Below are 18,105 nucleotides of genomic sequence, written 5' to 3'. Positions count from 1 at the left end.
TTGTGATAAAACAATCAATTGTTCAAACAAAGCAAAGCCCAGGCTCGTGAAGGAATTGGGGTTCAGAAGATGTGGTCAAAGCCATGAAGCTAGAAACCAAGATCAAAGCAGATGGGGTGTCAGTGCCCATGGGTTGCGCATGCTCCTCTGTTTTCACATGAGCAGGAAGAGGTCCCTGAACATGCAGCAAATGCAGAGGCCCATTCCACTGCCTCAGTGCCTCTCATGGCTTTGTTTCCTTCAGCTGAAAAGCGGCCCCCCTAGAGAGTCATCTTTCCTTCATATAGGGCCGCGCTTATATGGCAAGTGCATATCAGTGCTTACATCACAAGAGGGCACAAATGCCCTTAGGATGTCCCTGTGGGCCAGGGTTACAGGGAATATATTTAGCAGCAGCGTGGGTGAGGACTTTCATTTTCAAGTATGTGTCACTTTGTTGTACAGCTGAATTCATCCCCAGCCTAAGCAGCTAGTTGGTCTACTAGTTCACAGTACGTCATTATTAGGCATCATAGGACAGCCTGCATGTAATGTAGCATAGCAGCCAGTCAAGATCAACAAGCGGTCTTCAAAGCACAGAGGCTCCCAGAGCTCAGTGGAGTTTTCAATGAATCCCCTCTTGTGACTGACAGCTTGCTTGTGTCCATCTCTCTGACTTCCTAGCTGTTGGCTGAGGACTCTGACTTTAGAAGCATTTTACTTCTGCAGGTGTTTCAGAAGCAGTGGAAAAAACCTGTCACCCAGATGGAGGGGATTTCCTTGGTAACATGCATGGAAGCTTCAAAGAATGCTTGGGGGAAGAGACACACACACATCAGTAGTTTGGCCTCATCTCCGGTACCTCTCCACCTTACAGCTACACTCGAGAAACTCCCGAGAAATCCCAAGGGACACTGCCCAGAACTTGGCAGCTTTCATTCACTCATCCAGGTCCTTCCAGCAGATTTCCCAACTTCATTTTACAGCAGGTTTCTGATCCTTGCCCCATTCTAGAACCTGTGAGAAACTATGGAAAGCCCAAATTCCCAGGTCCTGCTATTCCTGATTTAGTCAGAATATTGGAAGTTGTTGCCACATATCACCATCTTTTAAATAGCTAAGGAGACTTCAGTGTGTGGAACGACCTGCAAGTCTTTGAGCTGTGTATACTTTTTAAATTTTGCATTCTTCACCTTTGAAGCTTCTGTTTTGTAAATATTTGTTTTGTTTGTTTTGTTTTGTTTTTGTTTTATTGCCTTGTCTCTATTCTTTTAAAGTCAGTTGGCTGGGCTGGGGCCTAGAGAGCTTTTCCTATGGTTGTTACCATCTCACAGGTGGTGAGGGGGTAGACAGGCTTGCAGAAGCAGGCCTCTCGACCCTCTCAGTGCAGGGCCTTGTCGTTAGCTGGTCCTTTTCCTGGCCTCAGAAAATTCATTAATTCATACCATTTATTCTGACCCGTAGTTATTGGCGCGATATCCCCTCATTTTGTAAGTATGGAGGAGTCCCCAGTTGATTAGCTTTAAGCCAGTAAGGCATCACCAATAGCCGTAGAATGGCACATTCAGAAGATGAACTCACAGAGCAACGCCCTGCTCACTACGTAGTTTCCCCCTAATGTTGTGATGCTAATATATAATCAGCACAGGAAGAACACCAAGAAATTAAGTATGACAGAACCACCTGACGTCATGGCTGAGGCAATAATGTACACAGAGAATCTACCCAGACTCCAGATCCCAGTGCTGATTACGGAGAACCATTGGCTCTCCTTCACTCTGACAGTAGAGCCCGCACTTGTCTCACTGGCATCTCTTGCTTTCCTGTCACCTGATATTTTAAGGAATGTGGTAGTCACATCTCTGTCAATAAGAAAAAAGTCCTCTGATAAGACAGCGACTATAAAGAGAAAAAGAAATACACACACACACACACACACACACACACACACACTCACATCACTAATGGTTTCAATCCATGGTCCTTGGCCATGTCATTTTGGGTCTGTGGTAGCACATATACCATGGAAATAACAAATCCTGGAGAAGTCTGTTCACATCACAACCAGTATACACACGAAGACTACCTCCTAGTCCTCCTCAGAGCCTCCTAGGAGCACTCCCCCAGTAACTGAGCCCCACTTCTAAGGGCCCTATATCCCAAAGGCTCTACCACCATTTAATGGCACCCCAAGCTAAAAATCAACCTGTCAATGCAAGGGCCTTCGGGTGATTTTTAAGATATAGTCCATGATAAGAAGCAACCTTCCTTAAGCTGCACCTTGCAAATTTTCTCTAAGGATAAGTCAGTGATTCCCAGGGAAGGTTTCCTTTGGTGCATTGGATATGTGAAAAGGACAGAGCCAAGACATCCACAGAAGAGGCATTCTCCTTCAGTAGACTTTGACTGTGCTTAGTAGCCCTAATAGTCTTAGTGTGAATTGTGAGTAAGAAATAAGCTTGGGATGTCATGCTCTCAAAGAAAGACCCCAGAGGAGGGGGCGCAAACCACAGAGCTGAAAAGTTGCAACCTGTGTGTGTTTGCGGTGGTGGCTGCAATTTGTCGGCTGTGAGGTGGCAGCAGGCTGAGACCACGGTGCTGATGGGCGGCAGCTCTGGGCTTGGGGACCTGCAGTGTGCCCATGCTCTTTGGTGTACTGCTCAATCTTCTTTTTTCTTGTGCTCGTGGTAGTTAAGGTGGCATGTTGCAATCAGTCCCCACGGTTGAGCCTCATGTGGGACCCCATGCTTCACCCTCTCCTTCCTCCTAGGAAGCCTTCTGGGTAAACCATTCTGAATGCTATTGAGAGGGAGCATATTAGTGATGTTTCATGTTTTCCTGAATGGCAGAGTTAAATCATTCTAGGATGTTGGTTGACTGCCTTTGCGAGAGATCTGTTCGCTGTCCACACTACAGAACCTTCCCCAGTGTCTCACATTTTCTCACTCTGTCCGTGGCAGGGAAAGAGAGGAGGAAGCAGACCAGTGGGTGGTGTAAAATAAACAAGTCTGTGGGGAGATGCTGCATGGATTTGCGTGTACTGTCAATGCAGAGTTTCAGAAAAGTGTCTGAAATCAAGGATATGAATACTATGATCACAAGAAATACATCTGACATAAAACACCATGAGTGTTAACACATGTGTCTTTACTGATACCAGAGTTTGCAGTACAGAGTTATATGTGGCATAGATGCACTGTTTCATCAAAACTTACATCTTCCTTCAGTATGCAGCTGAGGTCAGTGGTAAACCTGTACACACACACAGTTAAAATAATAGAGAAAGCACACTTAGAATGAGTATTTTATAGCCAGAGTTGAGATGTTGCCTGTCTATGTATGCACACGTGTGTCTCCTTTCCTGCTCTATACCCAAGCTCCAGACCTTATAAAGCAAAAACAACTCGACTACATCTTCATTCCTAGTTTTTATATTTGGGTGTAGTTACTATGATGATTTAACAAATCATTGTTTTAATCTCCTTCCATGCCCTTCTTCTCATCTTGACTTCAGTGTGGTGAATATCCCAGGATACACCGGCAAGGTTCATTTCACAGCCACCCACCCAACAAATTCTAATATTCCATCAACAACCCCATCACCAGATTCAGAGATGAACCGGTAAGTAGGAACCCTATTACTCAACTTGCTCACATACGTTAGAAAGAGAAATGATAATTATGGTTATTCCATTAAAGAACAATTAAATACTAAGTAAATTTGCAGTGCTGAAGAAAAACGGAATGTCAAGTACGAGAAAGAGAGCATTTCATTTTCTTACTGAGGGGAACTTTATTCAGAATTGCCTTGGGGTGGTGGGGGGGATGCAGGTTAATGGTCCTGTTTACCGTGCTGATGGCGGTCCCTTGGGGCTCTAATTCGGAGCTTATTGTGAGGAAGCATCTTCACCTCTGTGGCCCCCCAGTTGTGCAAGTATGTCATTAATCTGCTGTTGTCAAAGCTGCATGCTACCTAGGGTGTGCAGCAATAGCCACATTTGCTTCTTGTAAATGTCTTTTCATAAAGAAAACAGAATTCTGTTGAAACTCGTATGTATTTTAATGCCCGTTTTTGCACATTGAAACAGAAGGCAGCGGGTGGAGAGAACGGAGAAATATTTATTGGCAATCAGTGGTGAGAACAGCACACTATTCTCATCATACCCCAGATTTCGAAGCACTTGGTGGAGGTCCTGGCCCTGAACAAAAAGGACTACACAGTTCTGAAATGCGGGTGCTACCTGAGCCTAAGTGTAGCCTGTGCAAGTGAGCCACCAATGTTGGGGACCCTCCCCTAAGGGTACCCTTTTCTTTAGATCACATTCTTCCATCAGGGGAATATTTCATTTGTCACATATTCATCTCTTCTTGGGCCAGGCACTGTATGTGCATGACCCCACACTTAAATCCAGAATTGTGAAATAGACACTAAAGAACACAGGAAGACCAGGCCTGGTGGCACATGCTTTTAATCCCAGCACTCACTTAGAAGGCAGGCACAAGCACACCTCTGTGAGTTCAAGGCCAGCTTGGTCTACATAAAGTGTTTCAGGTCAGCCATGGCTAGATCATGAGACCCTGTCTCAAAACAAACAAATAGACAAGCAACAAAAACTACAAGTAACTGAAGAAATAGAATAATTTGGAAGTCCTGAAGCAGGCTAACATCATAGAGATGTCATTATGTCATAATCTCATAATGCTGGCATCTGGAGTAGGTGCCCTGTGGCTGGAAAGGACTTTCTGAGGACTGAGGCTAGGGCTTGACCACTAGTAGAACTCTTCTTTCCAAGGGCTGGAATATTCCGGAAAGCAGCAGCTATAAATGAGAACAGCATCCCAGAAGAGTGACGCCCAGCTCCTTTTGTTTAATCCGCATGATCTCTGATTGTATTATCACATACTGATGGTGTCCCAGCAGTTCATAGGAGCACAGCTTGTTCACAAGAAGGAAGTGAACAAGACAGAAACTGCAGCAAAGGATGATATCCAGAGCCCCTGTGGGACAATTGCTCTGCACACTCAGTTGCTGTTACTGTCTGGGTGGCTCTTACCAACCACATTTCCCACACGAGGAGAATGAGGCACGCACTTACAAGCTGCAGGGGCTTGTGGGGTGCCGAAGATCTCACAGGGGAATTGCTTCAAGGAGTGACTCTCAGAAGGGAAGGACTTGCTTGGTGTCAGATGTGTGAGAGTCAGGTGACAGCAGCCCCACAAAGGGTAGAAGGGACTCTTAGGAGGGTGGCAAGGGCCACCTCAAGCCTTCTGTGAACTCCACAAGGCCTCTTCTGTAAGTACAACATTAAAGGAGAGAAAGGGTTCCGCTGACAGAGGTTTTCTCAGCATATCTAAATTCCTGGCTTGACAACTACGTTGAGTATCCAGTCCTTTAGTGCGGGACATCTCAATAGGAAGTGAGTGGTCTCAAGACTAAGAGTTGGAATTCAATTTAATTTACTTCCAACACATTTTTCCAACCTCAATATTTATATGTACAGTTAAAAAATAAAATTTACTGTGTGTACCTAAAGGAATATGGTGTTATAGGACACATATACAGATAATTAAATGATTGTATAGTCAAACAGATGAACATGCCCATCATCTGTCAGTTTTGCAAGAACAAATAAAATCTGCTCACAAAAACAAAATTTCTGAATGCAGTCCTCTGTGATTTCCCGTTGTCCTCATCTTGTGTTACATCTCTAGACTTATTCTTATCTATTGCCGTGGCTTATCCTCTGACCTACATCTCTCCATTTCCTCCTACCAACCATCCATCCTCTCTAACCTCTGCTCTCTGCCTTTGTATATTTGGTTTTTTAAATATAAATTCATATTAAATGTGATCATGCAAGGTTTTTCTTCTATTTCTAAGTCATTCATTGTACACAATGCCCTCTACGTTTGTCCATGTTATAGCAAATGTCAGAATCTCCTTTTTATTTTATTCAGCCTCTTTTTTAAGACTGACAAATATTCCAGGGGGAGTTTTGATGTATATAGTTATGTCATAATTCATGCATCCATCTATAGGCACCTGGATTATTCCATATCTTGGCTATTATGGACAGCAACAAACGTGTGATATAGGTGTCTCTTTGAAGCAGCTCTCATATCCTTGGATGCATATGTACCTGAAATGGCATTGCTAGATCATCTCTGAGCTCTATGTCTTATATGCCCAGGGTCTCTCATGCTAATTTATATAACGACTGCACCAATCTCCATTTCCTCAACATTGTGAACAACTCCCTCTTCTCCAGTCTCTCCAGTGTCGCGTCTCATCTCCTTTTGATAATAATCATCTCATCCTAATTAGTGTGAGATTATAAATATCTCATTGAGTTTTTATCTACACTCGCAGGTCATTAGTGTTTTGGAACATTTTTCGCATACTTTTTTTTCACAGTTTTATGTCTTTTTTTTGAAGAATGTCTTTGAAGGTCCTTTATTCATTGAGGTTTTTGTGGTTGAGTTACATGTTTTTTTTTATATTTTGGATGTTAACTCTTATAAGATACATAGGTCACAAGTGTTTTTCCCAATCCTTATGTTAAGGATTTTATTGTTTCCTTGTTCAGTGGTGGCTTTAATTTGCTACATTTCCATCTATTTTTTGACTTGTAGCCTTGGCTTTTGGTGTGATATCCAAGATACCATTGCCAAGGTCAATGTCAAGACACGTTTCAAATGTTACAAATCCATCCTTCAAGCTGGTAGGCACGGAAGCAATTACAATTCCGTGGCATACGAAGAACATATGCCAACCACTAAATATATCCTTGTACCTGTCAGGATATGACAGTGAAGATAAAACATTCTGACTGGGGCTGGTTCATGGTTCAGATGTCCAACTCAAAGACTCCCATTAGAGCAAACGCAGGCATTGCTCACCTCTCTCCGTTTTGTCCTCCTTAAACCCCAACTGTGTGAGGGTTTACCCAGACATCCTGTTGCTGTAACACCTTCCCACACATCCGCACTGCTACAGAAGCAGACAATCCCAGAGGGGGCAAAAAGGCTCCTTTTATCTTTCAGATAAATCTCTACTTCTGAGCTAAAACATATCCCTTTGTTTTGCAACCAAAGAGAAAAACTCAACTCTTTCATCTCAGTGTCCCCATGCCATCAGGTTCTGACTGCTTCCACAGTTGTCCCCAACACACACATGGGTGTCACTTATTACCCCAGAGTGAGGACCTGGAACCCTGTTAGGTGGCTTGTCTGAGGTTCTTTTTTTTTTTTTTTAAGGAACGAGGCAAAGCTTTATTTTACATACCAAAAAATCAATTCCAATACATGATCATATAAAAATTAGTAATGAGGTGTTTTGCATTCAGCATCCTAAGCAGACACAGGAGAGAGGGAGAGAGATGTACAGGTGGGGCCAGGTACTTCCAGCAATGTATTCCTAAGCCACAAATTATTTAGGATCACTGCCACAGCCAGATACCAGGAAGGGGAAGGCAGGGTCTGCCATTCTCAGAATGTACATGGACATGTGGTATTTTTGTCTGAGGTTCTTAATCTGGGAGTGAAGAACAGGTAGAATTAGTGACAACAACCAGAGTGTTTCCCTCAACTCAGGACGGCTTGTGTTGGCTCCAGTCTGCCCAGTCTACCGCACACAGTCAGCCCACACAGAAACCTTCCGTGCCTGAGATGCTGTAGCTGAGAAAGCACAGTCCAGAGGAAAAGGAGGAGTATGGATTTAAGATAACTCCACATTGTCATAAAGATGATGTGCCCTAGCAGGAAGGCAGGCCATCAAAGCTCTCGTCCATGTAGTTCCGCCTCTGACATCTCTGACATTTTTGTAGCACTATTTAAATGCTTTTCTGAAAGTTCCCAGGGAAAGTATAAAGCCATGTGTCTGCCCACTGTGTGTGTGGTGAGGGCTCCATGAGCGTGAGCAGCTTCCCCGATTGTGTCTACATGGCCTAATGCCTGTTCCCTGTTGTGATTTGTTCTGAGCATGTTATCTGGCAACCCTGGCAATTTTGGCTCCGACATATGACATCTGTGCTTTTGTGATGTGCTCCTCTCCTTTTAGACGCCTGTGCCTGTCTCTAGAGGGACTGACCAAGCCTTTCGTAATCTTGTAGTCCTTTCTTCATGCCCCTGCAGAGACCCGGGCCATCCAAGTTGGCTGCCTGGTTTCCTCTGCTACTTTACCCTCCTCCACAGGATCCATCGCTGACTCTTTCTCTCCCTCTTAGGAAGATGTGCGCACCCGAATGTCTCCATTTCTGCTCACTTCTTTGCATCTGGCTCCTCTCTGCTCACTGGCCAGGCGCTGAGGCAAATGCACTTCTTCAGTGACTCCCGCTGCCCCTCCAAGCTGCCATTCTCTTTTTCTCCTCCCCTTCTTTTGACTTCCGAACTTCTTAAGGAAGCAAGCAATCACTCTCAGCATCCGTCTTCCACTTTCTCCCAGACTGTCCCCGACCTTATACCGTCTGGATTCTGGTTGCACCAGTAGAGTGGGGGGCTCTGGCCAGTTTGAGAACTAATGCAGAGGTAGGAGTGGGGGCTATTGGCATCTCTTCACATGGAGGATAGGGACCGGACATTTGCCAAGGATCTTTGTATTAGATAAGACTTAAGGGCCAACATGGACCTTTGTTTGCTTAGACTTTGATGGATGCATGAAAAGAAGACTCCGTTCTGAATCTCGAGACAGGTGTAGTGAACCCCAAGTGCCTTCCGATTCGCATGGGGGCCGAATGCAGAATAGATGGGAAAGAGACAATGAGGAGAGATGTACAAGGAGGAGATGGGGACGTGCTTGAGGCAGATAAGAAGGAACAGGTGTGCAAACATCTCTCTCAACTCTTGTTTCCATCGAGGTCTGGTGTTCTCTGTGTGGTCCTTACTCTAGGATGTTGCCTGCGCAAAAGCTGGGCCATTTCCTACAACACAGGTTTTAAAGGATACATAAATACAGTATCATGTTAACTACAGCCCAAATATAAAGCTATTTCAGATTGCATGGCTGTAATGTGTATTCTTTCCTGCCAGCTGCCCGGTCCCGCTGCTGTCTCTGCCCCCAAATAACACATGAGACACTATATTAATTATGAAGCTGTTGGCCATTTGCTGTGGTTTCTTAATGGCTAGCTCTGACTTAATTATTAACCCATACCTGCTAATATATATTTTTATAAGGTCTTATCTTACCGAGAACGCCAGACTTGCATCCTCTCCTCCCAAGATCACATGGCAACTCTCTACTCTTGACTATATTTCCCAGAATCCTCCTTGACTCCGAGTCCCACCTATCTTGCTTCCCTGTTGGCCAACAGTGCTTTATTTATCAACCAATAGGAGAAACATATACACAGAAGGCCTTTCCCCCATCACAGGGCTGCATGGGAGTTACCTCCCCACAGCAGCTGGCTCTCTAACTTTATGCTTCATACTAGCATTGCAGTGTGTGTTTTGAACCAACCTTATGGAGCATTCACAGCAGATTTCTACACACAGAAGGTTCTTCGGTTTGTTGGTAATAGTTGGTATGATGCCCAGCATCCCTGCTCCGGGATGGTAACCTGAGGGGTAAAGCCCTGTCTTCATAGCAGTCCACATTCTCAATTTTCTTTCTGTCAATTATAGGGAAAGTTTGGTAGGGCAGATTTATTCCTACTAAGACATAGTGACGTCATAGCTGAGCAAACATACAGCTCCACTCCAGGATAGACGCAGAAATGCAGACTCCACACCCTGCTCCTCAGGGCAGTGGCTGTCCAGCCTGTGTCTGCTTCTCTCACCCATGAGCCTCTCCTCAGGCTAAGCTGCCTGCCCTCCCATGCGCTTGCCACCTCTTTCAAGCAGGCTCCATGCAAATGCCCCTCCCCCTCCCGAGGTGGACCTGTCTCCAGGGTCCCTGCATCACGGACTTCCTACACAAGTTTTTGGGTCAGTCCGTGTCCACCTGTTTCCTAAGCATTTGCTGTAAGTCTTGGACACATTCTCAGAAACAGAGCACGGAGCAATGCGCATGGTGCGTGCACAAAGTAGGGTCATTCCCAGCCCCCTCCTCCTGTGTGTAACCCTCTCACCGTTCCATTTCTGTGGCTCATTAGTTTTACAAAAGAAAAAGTATTTGTTTTCATGTTAATTATTTATGTCATTTGTTTCTCCTTGTGCCCACTCCCGTCCTAGCATTTTACGACAAGAAATGGGAGTTGACTGCTTCCGTCACCAGGCCCCACTGTCGCGAATGGTCACAACTGTGAAGCCTTACAACCCCTTCAACAGGAAGGAAAAAGAAACCTTTGATTACTGAAGGAGACCACACCCCCGAGAGGCTTCTAAGTCCCAGCTGTGGGGAAGGCTTTGTGCACAGGAATGGAGAATCAAGAACACAGAATAGTCTAACTGTGTCGGTGTCTGTCTGTATGAATCGGGGTCCCTCTCCAACGTGGAATACTGTGCCTCCCTAGAGTGTCATGAGTTTGAGGATTAGACGCGATCCTCATGTTCAAAAGTTGAGCAGTGGTGATAGACGATGGCATTCTTTTTGTCGCCTAGGGGACAGTACAACATGGGGTGGGGCACCATTGAGAGACAGGTAGGCAAAAACGCTCTCCTTCCTACTCCAGGATTTCTGCTCTAAAGAGTGAAGCATTCCATTACAAAGATCTCTCTTATGAGTTTCACAAAAGAGGCCACATGCGATTGCCTGAAACCAACTGCTTTAATGAATTATATTAAGGTGGCATTGACATCATTAATTAATTCATGCAATAGGATGCAATTAAAGATGAAGAAAACAGGGTACTGGAATGGGTTAGACTGTTGCCTCCTCCCACTTCCTGTCCACATCCCCCCCAACCGCTGCTTCCTGATGTAATCCTGAAGCATCTGCCCCAAGACAGCCGCCATCCACACTTTCTCTCCACTGTGACAGCCCAGTTTAAAGCACTCACACTGCTTACTTTCCCAGGCTGTCCTCAAAGCATCATCAAGAATTTCAAAGGAGGCAAATATAGCTTTAGCTGTATTGTACGAGGTAGAAAGAGAAGCAGCCTGGGAAGCAAGCGTGTGGGGGCACATGGCCAACGGCATCTGTGTGTGTGTAGATGGAATCTATGTCCTCAGGGTGGGAGGCAGCCAGAGAAAACTGAATAACTTCTTCAGCAAGTAAATAGTATGAATCTGTTGTGGTTACTGTAGACCCTGAGACTACAGAGTTCTTGCTGTGCATGCTGGCACATGCCCACAACCCCAGCACTCCGGAGGCTGAGGCAGGAGGATCACCAGGTCCAGGCAAGCCTAAATTACAGAAATCTAATTCCAATTACAATAAAAATAATTATTAACATGTGAAAAAAAAAGAGTGAAGCAGCCGCAGGCTCACCGGGAGCCTTCAGGCAGGCACAGCCCACCAAATATAACAGATTAGCATGGCCCAACTGTGCTTAACCTAGGAGAACAGCAGCAATAGCAGAAGTGTCCCAGACTCTTCCCCAGCACAGGTCTATTCATAGGCTCAGGAAGCACATGCATGCAAGTTTGTGTACATCTATACGGTGTACCTGCTAAGAGTTACAAAGTACTTTCAGAATCTTAGCTCATCTGATCTTGTCACCCCATAATACATTCTTGCAGCAAGCATTGTACACATCACTTGCTGTTTTATAAATAAAGCACAGGAAAGCTTATCTGCAACTCAAATTATCTGTCTCTAGATAATTTACCTTAACTCTGATCCATTTCTACACACATTGGGTGGCCTTCCATGAATTGTTTACAAATAAAACTAGACAAGGAAGGAAAACTCTAGGTGTTTCTAGTTTTCAAAATACAGGAGAGGGGAGCTTACCACCAAGCTCCAAATAAATGGGCAAACACCTTCGAGGGAAAAAAAGCAAATGTAGCTTCCTTTCTGTTGTGGAATGGTAAGTTACCTTGGTGGACTAGGAAATGATTTTAATGTTGACTCCTGTGCAGTAACAAATAGAAAAACAATAGCCATTGGGAGATACTAAAGACATGACTTTCCTTTGAGAAAAAAGGCATGCTTTGCTTGAGCCCAAATGAAAGTCTAATTACTTTTGGCAATCACTGTCAAGTCTGTTGTTATGGTCGGAATGTGAAATGCCCCTCACAAGCTGCTTGGGGTCCAGCTGGGGTGCTGTTGGGAAGAAATGGTTGCTGGAAGGGCCGTTTGGATTATAGACTGGCCCTGGTTAGGCCTTGTCTTAGTTTCCTTCTTATTGCTGTGATAAAAACACCATGAACAAAAGCCACTTGGGCTTATTTCATCTTATATTTTATAGTCCATCATGAGGAAAGTCAGGGCAGGAACCAGGAGGCAGGAACCAGGAGGCAGGAACGAGGCAGGCCATGGAGGAGTGGTGCTTACCAGCTTGTGCCTCCTGGCTTTCTCAAGTTTGCTTTCTTACATACCTCAGGGCAACATGCCCTGAGATGGCACCACCCAGAGCAGGCTGAGCCCTTCAATATCAATCATCCATCAAGAAAATCCTCACAGGCTTGCCCACGGGCCAATCTAATGGAGTCAACTCTTCAGCGGCCACCCCCTTTCCCAGTTCATCCCAGCTTGTATCAAGTGACACACTAATTAGCGCAAGGCCTGGCCCATCTCCTGCTGCACAACCATGTGAGCAAGGGGCCTCATCCTCCCACCCCGTGGTATTGCCCGCCTTCCCTGCTGCGATGGACCGCATGCCCCAACCCGAGGCAAAACGACCCTTCCTTTAAGTTGCTTTTTCATGCGTTTCATCACAGCAATGAGAAAAGCTACTTTCAGAAACGTCAGACCAGAATGAAAACCTTCAGTTCTGTACGACTGGTAGTGAAGCGTAAATGGAGTGGAATTAGCCTATCTAGCAAGTAGATGAATGTGACACCTGAGGTTCAATTTTCAACAAATATTTCAGAGGGGCCACCTGTGGGGGGCATTGCTCCACCCCTGAGGAACCTGCTCATCCTTCTGGGCCTTTTGGTGACACTGTAATAGCTATTGTGACGTTCTGTAATCCCACACTTCCATTCTCTACAATGCAAATATCAGACCCTCAGGAGGGCTCTCGTGCCCTTCCAAAGTTGCTTCTGATAAGGTGTTGGCTCTGTCCTGCTGCAGAGGCACACTGACACTCCACTAGTGTCTATGACTCAACCAGGGTTCTTCTCATCTGTGAAGATGCAAGGTGAATTCTGCTCACCACGTTCTGAGAATATGGGCCAGAGAATGTGAGCTGTAGTAATGTTTCTATGGTCAGCAGCCCAGGCAAGGATGGATGCCACACGCATATGCACGCATCTGCTGTTCAAATTCTGCAGCCTAGACTTGGATTATACAGATTACATCAGGGTCCAGCACACCGGCACATTTTTCTCTCATTCGGTGCCCCATACAATGTCACTCTCAAAAACTTTGTATCTGTGAGACGTATAAAAGGGAACCTCTACTGTTTAATTCAGCTATAAAATGTGGTGTGCATGCCCAGTATGATAGTACACCCCTACAATCCCATCTACTCTAGAGCCTGAGGCAGGACGATTACTAGTTCAAGGCTGTCTTGAACACTTTAACTAATCTCAAAAAAATTCTAGTGGCCCAGAAATATCAGCTCAGTGGTAGAGCACATTTCTAGCTGCCCAGTTTATTCAAGACCCTGATTCACCTGGGAGAGAAAAAAAAATGCATGTTAATATTACTTCAGCCAGTTATGAAGTTCACAATATGAAAAAGGTGAACCTCATGGCAGAACAGGGCAGAAACTTCACAAATGGACAGGTAGAATCATTTTATACTCATGGGCACATATAAATTTGGTTTAGCATATGATATAAGGACAAATATGCAGAAACAAAGAAAGATAGTGGACTCTCCTCCATGGTCACTGAGCAGCCATGGGTAATTGGCTAGGTTTACAGTATCAGGCATGAGCTCCTTCCTTTTGCACAGTCCTTAAGTCCAAGTAGAAGGCTGCCGATTGTCCCTAATGTGTCACTGCTGCACTCGTGGGTTATCTTGTCACTGTTGAGGGCCATAAGCTTTATGGATGAATACACTATTAATTGCTTTTGTCCTGGTAGCAAAGTGGTCCGCATGGCTCACCTGGGAGAATGTTAGACAGAAGAACTGAGTAGCGGAAAGTATTGGTTTCTCCTGAAGACCTGGTTTTGAGAGGGGATTACTAGGCAGAGAGAACAGGCATGAAAGGGGCTATTTGCAGCCAGCTGCTTCTCAAGCACCGTTAGGAACACATGCTTACCAAGGCCAGCTTACTCTGGTAAACATGGCATTGACACAGCTGATACCTTTTCACCACTGGCAGCAGGTGCCTCCCATATCTGGGGGCCCCTCTGAGACCTATGAATACCAGTGTAGTGGCATCCTCTGACATAAACTCAACGGCCCCTTGTCAGTAACCCACTTGACAAATGTCTTCAACAATCTCTGATAACACCCTTTGGTGGAGACAGAAGGAGCATCTCTTGCCCAGAGGAGGAGACAAGGAGAAAGTCCTGCTTCACATTCTCAAAACACACCTAAAAACACCTTAAGGGATGACCGTCCCCTTAATTACATGCATACTTATACAGCCCCAAAAGACTCCCTTTATGCAATTGCTTACACAACCTCACTGCTAAGCTCACCCACTTTCTGAGTTCTAACTTAGGAAGCATTTTTTCTCTTCTTCATTTACTCTCTTTTTTATTTAGACCTTGGCATCCTAAGACTCCTCATCCTTGATTTTCTCTGTCTCTCTCTGTCTCTGTCTCTCTCTGTCTCTCTCTCCCTCCCTCCCTCCTTCCCTCCTCTCTCCTCTCTCCTCTCTTCTCTCTCTCCTCTCTCCTCTTTTCCCTATCCCCCATCTCTCTTCACCAATGTGTCTGTGTGTGTGTGTGTGTCTGTGTGTGTGTCTGTGTCTGTGTCTGTCTGTGTCTGTGTGTGTGTGTGTCTGTGTGTACACCCATACAGTGGCTAGCAAAATTCCATTGCTGGGCCTAGTTGCTTCGTGGGTCTTGACTGATAAAGATTACCTTTTGCTCTTTTTCCATCTTTCATCTCCCACAAGCTGCCAAGTTCTGTAACTTACCTGCCCTATTGTTGTTTTCTCTGAAACTTCAATAAAAAATTTCCTGTTTTCTTTAAAGACTTTTTTAAAAAATTCTTTGAGCTACAAGCCTATCAATCTTTAAAAGAGATCTTGCATCTTCAAATGACAATATCTAAGTCTAGGAATCTGATAAGTTATCCATCTCAATCTTTTATAAATTTGGGAGGCACATGGTATTGAAATAAATAAAATAATACAGAGTAAACATTTGTTTTCCTCTGCCTGCCAGGAAGCTCTGAGTTGATTAAATAATCACATTAGCATAGGGACTCAGACAAATGGAAGGCTGGTTTCACATTTAAAACTGCTATTTTAAGAAACCCTTTGATTCATCCTGGTGCACACACCCAAATTCTAGTGGTTTGTCAAGCTGCTCCCTCACCCACTCCCACTCTCTACACAAGTCTAGGCTCTTCTGTGTCTACTTCAAGGTCCTTATGGTCTCAGGAGACATCTTACATGATTGAAAATACACCTATTACACTAAAAGCAAATAAGCCTTTCATTTATTTCTCTCAAATGTCTAATGCGCAGTTGGGCAGGGTTGTTGAACTCAGGTCTCTTCTACTCTCTATTCAAATTTCCTTTGTGGCCAGAAAAGGCAGTTCCCTAGTAGGCTGAAAAAAGCAACAGCCCAGAATTATTTCAGAAGACATCAAAAATACTCTAAAGACCTCAACATAAATCCAGCCACACTGAACCTCTTAGAAGAGAAAGTGGGTGGTCCCCTTGAACGAATTGGTACAGGAGATCACTTACTGAACATAACACCAGTAGCACAGTGAGGTCAACAATTAATAAATGGGACTCCTGAAACTGAGAATCTTCTGTAAGGCAAAGGACACAGTCAGCAAGACAAAAAGGCAGCCCACAGAATGGGAAAACATATTCACTAACCCCACATCTGACAGAGGGCTGATCTCCAAAATTTACAAAGAACCCAAGAAGCAAAGTCCCCAAAACACCAAAGGGTCCAATTAAAAAGTGGGCTACAAAACTAGATAATTCTCAATAGAGGAGTCCAAAATGGCTAAGAGGCACTTGAGAAAGTGCTCAACATCCTCAGCCATCTGGAAAATGCAAATCAAAACAACTCTGAGATACCATCTCACTCCTGTCAGAATGGCTAAAATCAAAAACACCAAAGACAATTTATGCTGGAGAGGATGTGGTGAAAGGGGAACACTCCTCCATTGCTGGTGGGAGTGCCAACTTGTACAGCCACTTTGGTAATCAGTATGAAGATTCCTCAGAAAAATAAGCCTACCACAAGACCCAGCAACTCCACTCTTAGGCATATATCCAAAAGATACCCATTCATACAACAAGGATGTCTGTTCCACTATGTTCATAGCAGCATTGTTTGTAATAGCCAGAACTTGGAAGCAACCTAGATGCCCCTCAACGGAAGAGTGGATAGAGAAAATGTGGTACATTTACACAATGGAGTACTATTCAGCAGAAAAAAACAATGGAATTCTGAAATTTGCAGGCAAATGGACGGCACTAGAAGAAACCATCCTGAGTGAGGTAACCCAGTCACAAAAAGAGAAACATGGCATGTACTCTCTCATATATGGATTTTAGACATAGATTTGGGCAGTGCTAGCCTACAATCCCATGGCCAGAGATTCTGGGAAGCAGAACCTTCATTCAATGACTGATGGAGGCAGAGGCAGACTCCCACAGCTAAACACTGAGCTGAACTCAAGAAATCCAGTGACAGAGAGGGAGAATTGATGAGCAAAGGGGTTAAGACTGGGCTAGTTTAACCCCCAGAAGCAGATGACCTGACAAGAGTTAGCTCTTGAATCCCAGACTGATGCCTGGGAATCCAGCATAGGACTGATCAAGACCCCCTGAATGTGTGTGTCAGTGAGGAGGCCTAGGTAATCTATTGAGCCTTGGGTAGTAGATCAGTATTTATCCCCAGTATACAAATGGACTTTGGACTCCCATCCAACAATGCGAGATGCACTCTCACCCTGGACTCTTGGGGGAGGGCCTAGACCCTGCCCTGGATGAAATGACAGACTATGGACACCCCCATGGAGGGCCTCACCCTCCCTGGGGAAGTGAGGGGATATTGGAGGGGTAGGTGGGAGGGCACGGGAGGAGGGGAGGGAAACGGAGAGGGACCTGGAATTGACATGTGAAGCAACCTTGTTTCTAATTTAAATTAAAAAAATACTCTAAAATAGATCCATCTGCTCCACTCAGTTCAGAATAAGCTGGATGACTTCTCTGTATCTCCAGACTAAATGGTATTTATGGTTACAACTGTAGCCTAATAACCATCAAAGGCACAGAAGAAAAACTCAACACTGAGAACTACCATTAAATACGGAACAGGTTGGTTTGTCTGTAAAACATTTTGGGGATTGGTATAAAAATGTTATCATGAAACCCATTATTATGTATAGATAATATATGCTAATAAGATTAATTTGAAAAACAGAATGTTTTCATCTCTGCTCTTCTCATCCTGGGGCATTCAGCTCTGTATCGTGGCTCCCACAATCAGCCTGAAGAAGCCTGAGGTCTGCCTCCCACTCTCCAGCGGAGCTACTCCAGTCACCTAATAAAAATGTGTAAACTACACTATAAATATAAACATACCGCTGGCATTCATATTCATTCACTAGATCTTCAAGGCACGATGATGGGGAAATTCCTATGAGGGTCAGTAAGCAAGGAGGAGCAAGGTACAAAGAGACATGAAACAAACCATACTATGCCAAAGAGCCTCAATGAACATGGGCCTGCCATAGCCCCAGCTCAGACAAGCAACACGTTAAATCTTTAGCAGTTTTCTCTTAGCTGCAATGTAGTTTTACAATTTAAAATATTGTCATTTTCTAAGATAGTGGTGCTATCCATACACATATGTGTTGGGTAGCTTCACAGATATTAGTGGGCTTGGGGATGGATCTTTTCCCTTGTGATTGACTTTAGACCCCACCTCTTGTTTCCCCAATGACAGTAGAAATGAAAACACCACACCTGTCACCTTGACATTGAA

The 18,105-nt window shown here is 44.6% G+C and overlaps 1 protein-coding gene across 1 annotated transcript in view; it reads left to right on the top strand.

Annotated features, from left to right (window-relative positions):
* Positions 1-10,362, top strand: part of Spata48 (spermatogenesis associated 48) — a 58,606-nt gene extending 48,244 nt beyond the window's left edge. The window contains exons 8-9 of the mRNA XM_040746661.1: positions 3,494-3,601; positions 10,150-10,362. Coding sequence (XP_040602595.1) covers positions 3,494-3,601; positions 10,150-10,273 — 232 coding nt within the window. The 3' untranslated portion in view covers positions 10,274-10,362. The remainder of the gene's footprint in view (positions 1-3,493; positions 3,602-10,149) is intronic.
* The last annotated feature ends 7,743 nt before the right edge of the window (positions 10,363-18,105 follow it).

Source organism: Mesocricetus auratus, unplaced genomic scaffold, assembly GCF_017639785.1.
Source record: "Mesocricetus auratus isolate SY011 unplaced genomic scaffold, BCM_Maur_2.0 Super-Scaffold_100006, whole genome shotgun sequence".
NCBI lineage: Eukaryota > Metazoa > Chordata > Mammalia > Rodentia > Cricetidae > Mesocricetus > Mesocricetus auratus.
Note: the sequence above shows the minus strand (reverse complement) of the source record. Positions and strands in the feature narration are given on the sequence as shown.